The sequence below is a fragment of the Mastacembelus armatus genome, chromosome 8, assembly GCF_900324485.2.
Source record: "Mastacembelus armatus chromosome 8, fMasArm1.2, whole genome shotgun sequence".
Classification (NCBI taxonomy): Eukaryota; Metazoa; Chordata; class Actinopteri; order Synbranchiformes; family Mastacembelidae; genus Mastacembelus; species Mastacembelus armatus.
The window spans coordinates 8,611,313-8,619,490 of NC_046640.1; the positions used below are offsets into that span (position 1 = coordinate 8,611,313).

Consider the following 8,178-nt stretch of genomic DNA (forward strand, 5'->3'; position numbering starts at 1 on the left):
GAAAAAATTAGATGTGTCACTAACATGTGTTTTATTAATTGTAAAATAATGGATCATTTAACCACTTCAGGCCTCACTTCTAAATCAACATGTGTGATGTGGAAACGGCCTGTTCAGCTTTTTCCCAGCGTCTTATGTCTTTCTATGCATTTACACAATTTGACCAGCAGATGTCGCCAAAGTACACATGGTTTCAGTGAAGCACTGACCTGGTATCATTGTACACAAATCCCAGCAGCAACCACCAGACGCCGGCCAGGCGTCTGAAGGTTACCCGGGGTTAGAGCCGAATGAAAGTTGAATTTCCAACTTCAAACCAATTTTACATTTGTCAGTCTCACTGCTGTTACACAGCTACGACAGTAAGTTTCTACATCTGGGCCTGCTGAGTACTTTTAAAAGAATAAAACTCAGGAGGTTAAATATACAAATAAAAACATCTTAACATATTCAGCAATTATGAAGCTGCTCCTTAGATATTTCTTTGTGACATGGGGTTGGAGCATTTAAAGATCAGTCTCCTCTCAGAACAACTTGTTTGAGACTTTTGTCTGCTCTGTGCAAAAACAGCTCAGCTTCAAACTTTACCTTGCTACAGACATTTTCTCCTCTCGGTGTGCTGACTTCAGGTCCTTGTGTGTAAGAAGAAAATAGGAATAGACCTCTGACAGCCGTTGATCACCAGTTGATCTGTCATCTGAGTGTGGTGAAAGCATGAACCCGCCACTTATCACTTAGTTTAGTTTCTGTTCTCAACAAGTTAAACTGCACCCATAACTACAATTAACTTTTATTCAGGAGGATCAAAATGTGTTTTGTGGCTTAAACCTTTGCTCCCTACAGTTCCTTGGCACATTGACGTAAGCTATTAGCTGTGTGGATAAAAGAAAATAAGATAAGATAAGATTTTCATTTTTTGAAACATATAACACAAAATTCTTAGATCCTAAGCCACTGTACATTGTCATACTCATGAAGGTTTATTACAGGACGACCTTTTAGCATAATTTCACCATTTCATGTTCAAATTATCTTGGACTCAAATAATCAGCTGCAAAATCTTTTTCCTGAATCGGGAACTGGCACACCCTTTCACAATAAATAAATTAAATAAATAATTATAAAGTAAATTTATTAAGTAAACATTAGTAAATTTCAAGTAGATTTCCTAAGTATACTCTATGTCATGAGTAAACTAATGTCAAAGTACTTGTGGTACACAACTAAGTGTCCTATTTTAAGCCTTTTGGGGAATAAATTGGCTCACTATTATTTTATAACAGTATAATTTTTACTTATAGTTCATATCTTAGTTATTTGTACTGCAACTGTACTGTGTATTAAATTTACAGGTATAAATTATATATTTCAAGCCTACTTTTTAGTTTACATAAGTATAGTTGAAGAAGTATATTTCAAACTTTGATAAATATTGTTCGTTTGCTACCCACATAACAGTCACATCCCTTTATATTTATTCAAGCATAATTATAATTCTTTTGGTGTAATAAACTTTGAGCACACTACTAATGTACTTCTAATATGTGTTTTGCAATATAACCACATTGTAGCAAGAACTTGCCTTGAAAGGAAATTGTGACAACTTCACAACTTCAACTTCTTTTATTTTGTCAAACACATAAAAGCTCAAAACACTCAGAAAGTCAGCCAAACAATAATAGAGATTAAAATCAGTTTCTATCCTTGAGGCATGCTGGGAAATCTCACTAGCACAACCCCCCAACATGGTAGTAAACGTTGTAGTACACTGCAAGAGGACCTATAGGTACTAGTTACAGCTTTGCCAAAGTGAAAAGACTAAAAGAGTCATGAGTCATATCAGAGGTTCAGATTTACTACTCCTCTCCTTTTGCTACTAAAGGTTTAATTCCACCCATGTCCTGTTTAAGCACAAAGAGATATTTAGGTTGGGTTGACTGGTAAGTGTGAGCATGACAGACCCTGGATGTTCCAGGGTAAGTGGTAGATAATGGATGGACAGATTGATGGATAGTCCTGGTACATGACAATGATCAGTTCACTACTGAATCTCGTTAAGTCCACAGTGATCCAAAAACTCATAGTACAACATACGTAAGCACGAACTGTTCCCTAAACCATCCCTTCATGCCTATAAACCAAAGAGACTGAACCTGTAAACCTGAGCTCACTGTGAGAGCGTGCACCGCAGACAGCCGTCTTTCTCTCCTGTGTACTGGAAACCAACAGATGACCTGCACTCAGAAGAAAATGAAAGCACAACAGGACAAAATATATTGTCATTTGTCATCAGTCTTTCAAAATCAGCCTGATGAAAGTGAAAAATGAAAACGAAAGTAAGGATGTTCTGTGCCCACCCATAGGCAGTCAGTACTACTACAAGTACTTATTTATTGTTATCAGTGTTATTTTGTACATGAAGAGGTAGAGAACACAAAGCAGATGTTTGCTCCTTTTATGACAGAAACTCTGTTTTCCATCACACCTATATGAATAATTTAATATCACACTTATGACTGGTTTGATTATGGACAGAAAGACACCAGGGCCTGTACTCATAGGCTTCCACTCAGAGAGCTCCTAACATAGATTAAAAACATTTAGCCAAGAGTCTTAACTGAGGACCGAACTCACAGAGACTCTGAGAAAAGAAAAGACAAAAACTCTTATCACAGTCAGGAGGTGGGGCTGAACCCATTGCTAAGTATGACGCATTATTTTTTATTTGGTTGGTTGTCAATTACACACACACACACACCCACACCTCCACATATACAAATATATGACACATTGTAAACCTTTACTTTGAAAAAACAGGTCTATTTTGTATATTTCACATTAATCACACACGTTTAAGCTGTTTAAAAGTAACTGGAGAAAATGACCCTGCTTTTTATAATCTGCAATGAAAATAACTTGAACATTGATACTTTGGAATTTCTATTTACATTAACCTCTTCATTTTCTTCAATAATTCAAATGTGCGATCCATCAATCACTCCGACAAAACCAGGGAAGTCCAGATTTGCCTTTTTGTGACCCTGAAAGGTATAAAGGTCCAGTGGAAACAAAATGGTGGCTGCTAGGAGGCTCTGAGAGAGCTGAAATTGTGTGATCACTCTGCTGATGGTAGATTGTGACAGACCCAAGTCATCACTGCTGCACTGTTGCATTTTTATCTCTGAGGTGTGACGACTTTCAGTTCTGCTGCTGGGACATGTTTGCTGTGGGTGGGAGATGAGATAAGATCCACTTTGCAGGCAGATCCACCTTGAAGAGAAATTCAAGTAGCCTTGTAAAGTAGTAAGTAGTCAGTGACATTTATGAGTGCACCAACCACAAACATTAGTCTTGCTCAATCTAATCTGTAATGTTTGATTAATTATCATTTGCAGTCTCGAGCACATTTCCTCTCACAAGGATGACCTAGCTTGTCTATAAAACGTTGATAAAACATGCTAAAAGAGGCTCTGTACTATTTTTATAACCTTAATACATTTACCCAAACTCATACAGTCTGCACTGTTCCAATTCACAGAGAAGCAATCTTTGTTTTTTTATTTAGTTCATTTTATTTAATAAAGCTTACACATCATACAGATTATGAGGAATGTGTTTTGCAAGTGTTGCAATTACAACCCTAAAATGTAAAGGATAGTATAATAGTAACTTTAGGTTTCAGTTACATGTCCTGTATTATTGTATGTATTAAAACAAAACTGTATGATTTGAAAGAGGATTGATAAGATGTTCAACAGCAGGATTACAGCAAATCAGCTCACAGTTAAAACATAGACTTTACTGATGTTTAACATACTGATATGAATGAGTTGAATTTTTATACATGGTCTGTTTCCTTCAGATGTATCTGACATTTGGGCACAATGTTAGAGTTGGCAAAAACAGTAAAAAACTATCCACAAACACATACTGTCTGATCACTGAGCACTCCTGGATCACTGTTTTTCTTTCAGTTTTTCATCCATTTCATCAGATTAATTGTTTGATTAACTGTTTCTTCTCTGTTACTGCTTCATCTCTGGATAAAATGGCGTCTTCATGAGAGCTTTGTTTTTCTCTGATGTCTGCAGGCCCTGACTCAGAGAGTCGTGGATCCTCTGCCATGACTCCATCTCTGAGCTCCACAGTGCAGCTCTGGCTCTGATGAACTGTGAGACTTCAGTCTCGCTGCCTTTGGCCAGACTGATGCTGTCTTTACAGATGAAGAAGATATCCATACCAAGGAAAAGAGCATTTAGTGCAATGAAACCTGCCCTGGCTGACTTGGTGAGAGCAAGAGGCCCTTTGGCTACTGCCTGGCCAATATCTGGGATATCTGCAGCCACCCTGGGAACGTTACGTACTGCTTTAGCTTCCTGGACTGCCACCTTACCGGCACTTGCAACAAGCTCTTCACTTTTTAACACCTTAAAAGCAGAAGCAGCATCAACCAGGGAATCAATGCCTTTTCCAACAGTAGCAACTTTACCACACACCTTGACTACTCCCATTGCTACATCTATCTTACTAGCTTCCATCTTGGTGAAGCTTTGACTGGATGCTTCCTCCAGACGATCCTGGAGACTCTGCACATCCTCCATGAAGCTCTGGAAGACTTCACTGGCTTTCTTTTGATTTGTACGATTAACTCCAATCTCTGTGGCTGTGGTGACAAGGCTGTTGACTCCACTGGTGATTCCCAGCCCGACTCCAGTCATTGTCAGAGCTAAAGAAATGCCAGCAGTTACAGGAATTAATGCCAGACCAACAATAGAAAGCACACCCCCAACAGCCCCCACTGAGCTGCCTGCCACACTGGAGATCTTTGCCCCTTTATTCATCCTGTCCAGCTGAACAGCGCTCTGCTCCAGGTCTGTTAGAAACTGCAGCATCCTGGACTGTCGTGTACTGAACTCACTGATGAAGCCAGAACAGGGCACTTCCTGGAACAAGAACACCATCCGGAAATGTGGGTCCATCCTGATGAAGAACAAAGACAAAATTAAAGCTCAGACATATTTTACATATATTTATGTGTGTTGAACAGTCTATTGGGGTTCAATTACTTTAACATCTTCTACAACTGTGTTAAAAATAAAAAGGAACATGACCAAAACCACATGTGGGATACTGACCTGATTTCATCAAGCTGATTAATGTGACAGAGCATCCTTTGTATGTCATCTTCAGACAAATCCTCATCGAGGTCTACCACAGTATTCTTGTTCATGTTCAGGCAAGACTCACTGAAGGAGCTGTGAAAGACATAGTTGCATTTATTTTCTAGATGTTATTTCTTTTGCAAAATGTGCATATTACTCTGCTCATGAAATGTCAGTTTACCTTTTCTCTAACTTGTCACAGATTTCCTTGGTGGTCTGAATGTATTTGTCCAGCTGATATGACAACACTTCCACATTCTGCAGTCTGGGAAAGAAGAAGACTTGTGCATCTCTTTTAAACTCCAGCAGCAGGGGGCAGACATGTTGTGCAGCAATGGTGACAACCTGAATGTGGTCAAGACTGATCTCTTCAGGCAGATGTATCAGCTGGTTCTCCACAAACACGAACAGAGAGGTGACCGCCAGCTTCTCCACTGCATCCAGGAACCGGTCGAGCTTCTCCAGGCCTTTCAGAGTGTCCTCCAACACATCAGCCAACTCCTTCTCCAGCTCTGCACGTCTGCTGTCCACTGTCACCTGGGGGGTCACCTTGCTCTTCATATACTGCAAGAAGGCTTTAAATTTGCTCTGTGACTGCGTAACATGGTCGATGTCTAGGTCGATTTTCTCAGCCCTGTCTTTGATGTCCATCATCATGTTTAATTCAGTCTCCCTCCTAAGTATCCATTTGGAGCTCCTGTCACAGAAGTCTCTCACGGTGTCGATGCAGATGAGAGTATCTGTGACGTAGCGCCACAAGGCCTCCTGTAGTTCATTTCTACAAGACAAAACCAAAGCAATATTTATGACAGTTCAACAATCCACTAACACACTGACAGGGTCTCAGCCCAGCCTTAGTTGCTCTACTCATCACTGTGGGGATCTGGTAACAGATTCCAAAGTAAAAGTTTAAGTGTCTACAAAATGACCATTTTATGATAAACATAATGTCACATATTATATCATTTAGTTGGAGCATATAAAACTAAAATAAAACTGTGTGGTTGTGAGAGAATGAACAGCACATAAAAGCTGAAGATAAATATTTAGAAAAAATTAGATGTGTCACTAACATGTGTTTTATTAATTGTAAAATAATGGATCATTTAACCACTTCAGGCCTCACTTCTAAATCAACATGTGTGATGTGGAAACGGCCTGTTCAGCTTTTTCCCAGCGTCTTATGTCTTTCTATGCATTTACACAATTTGACCAGCAGATGTCGCCAAAGTACACATGGTTTCAGTGAAGCACTGACCTGGTATCATTGTACACAAATCCCAGCAGCAACCACCAGACGCCGGCCAGGCGTCTGAAGGTTACCCGGGGTTAGAGCCGAATGAAAGTTGAATTTCCAACTTCAAACCAATTTTACATTTGTCAGTCTCACTGCTGTTACACAGCTACGACAGTAAGTTTCTACATCTGGGCCTGTTGAGTACTTTTAAAAGAATAAAACTCAGGAGGTTAAATATACAAATAAAAACATCTTAACATATTCAGCAATTATGAAGCTGCTCCTTAGATATTTCTTTGTGACATGGGGTTGGAGCATTTAAAGATCAGTCTCCTCTCAGAACAACTTGTTTGAGACTTTTGTCTGCTCTGTGCAAAAACAGCTCAGATTCAAACTTTACCTTGCTACAGACATTTTCTCCTCTCGGTGTGCTGACTTCAGGTCCTTGTGTGTATGAAGAAAATAGGAATAGACCTCTGATAGCCGTTGATCACCAGTTGATCTGTCATCTGAGTGTGGTGAAAGCATGAACCTGCCACTTATAAACTTCCCATTGTGGCAGTCCTGAGTTTGGTTTCGTTTTCTTCCTCCTGTACAAGTTAAACCCCACCCATAACTACAATTAACCTTTATGTAGAAGGATCACCGTGCGAATTTGTGTTTATGTAATGACAGAAGGCCTGAACTTCAAGCAGGCCGCACCCCTTCTCCTGTTCAATGCTGATTTCCTTGTGCTGCCTTCAAGTGCTGTATGTTGCTGTCAGAAATATACACGTTTACTGAATTATCACTGAAGCAAGTGAGAACTCCTTAAACTAAGAGTTAAACATTTTGGGCGAGACTAGTGAGAATGGTGGAGTTTTGTTACTGAACATTTGAATTCAGTTTTACAATGGAGCAGAAGTATAAAACAGGAAATACTCAGGTGGAGTATAGGTGCGTGGGAGAGTCAGTAAAGACGTTGCACACAGTGGTCACTCTGTGGGATAAAGAATGAAAATATGAACACACATATATATATGTATATATATATATATATACAGTATATATATATATATTTTATTTTATTTTTTTTCAGTTGAAGTCTAACTGTAAATTATCTTGTGGCGACAGCTCCCTCTTCTGGATGTTTAAAGACATAACTAATCAAATCACATTTAACACGGTCTATTCAAAACTATAACAATGCTTTTTAAATTGTGCTATAACTTCAAGTAGCCTACCTGCCAGTCATAGTTTCAAGTAGCTGACAAATATTTGACATTGTTGTGACTGTTCTGTTATGTGGAGAACAAAACTAATGAAAAGCTCTGTGAGGATTTGTCTTAGGAACTCAGGATCCATTAGCAGCTGTTGGATCATTTGTGCAAAAAAACAAAAGCTTCTCAAAAGTTGAAATAACCTTTTAACCTCTTATATGTATTATGAAGTTAGATTTCTGTCATCGGTGTCTCACAGCTTTGTTCATACTGGGCCTAACAGACTTTGACATCTCTGCAGCATTAAATAATATTTTTTATATATTAATAATAAAATTGAAAGAATGTCAGTGTACAGGTGCAGCACAGACCTCAGGCCAGTGATGTGGGAGGTGTAGGGGGGGTGGGGGTCCCATGAATTTTACACTAAGACTCTCGGACAAGCACCCGGGGACTCTGAACGAAGACTACCAGCCACTGTGTTTGTGTGTGTGTGTGTGTGTGTGTGTGTGTGTGAGGGGGATTGCAGCGCAGGGACATTTGCGTCAAAACGCGCACTCAGCTGCTCTCAGCTCAGTGA

General features: G+C 39.4%; 1 protein-coding gene across 1 annotated transcript; it reads right to left on the reverse strand.

Annotated features, from left to right (window-relative positions):
- Positions 1-3,541: 3,541 nt before the first annotated feature.
- On the reverse strand, positions 3,542-6,962 carry apol (apolipoprotein L). Its single transcript, XM_026324048.1, has 4 exons — positions 6,800-6,962; positions 5,344-5,940; positions 5,136-5,255; positions 3,542-4,980 (listed from the first exon to the last, which is right to left on the reverse strand). Exons 1-4 carry the CDS (start codon positions 6,925-6,927, stop codon positions 4,026-4,028), a joined length of 1,800 nt encoding a protein of 599 aa, XP_026179833.1. The 5' UTR covers positions 6,928-6,962; the 3' UTR covers positions 3,542-4,025.
- Positions 6,963-8,178: the final 1,216 nt, after the last annotated feature.

What these genes read in the sequence shown, in the direction of transcription:
- apol (XM_026324048.1), bottom strand. Translation starts at nt 6,927, where the DNA reads ATGCTTTCACCACACTCAGATGACAGATCAACTGGTGATCAACGGCTA. An exon ending in GAGAAAATGTCTGTAGCAAG is followed by an intron (nt 5,941 to 6,799) that starts GTAAAGTTTGAA and finishes TTTGTCTTGTAG; the next exon opens with AAATGAACTACAGGAGGCCT. An exon ending in TGTGACAAGTTAGAGAAAAG is followed by an intron (nt 5,256 to 5,343) that starts GTAAACTGACAT and finishes TGTCTTTCACAG; the next exon opens with CTCCTTCAGTGAGTCTTGCC.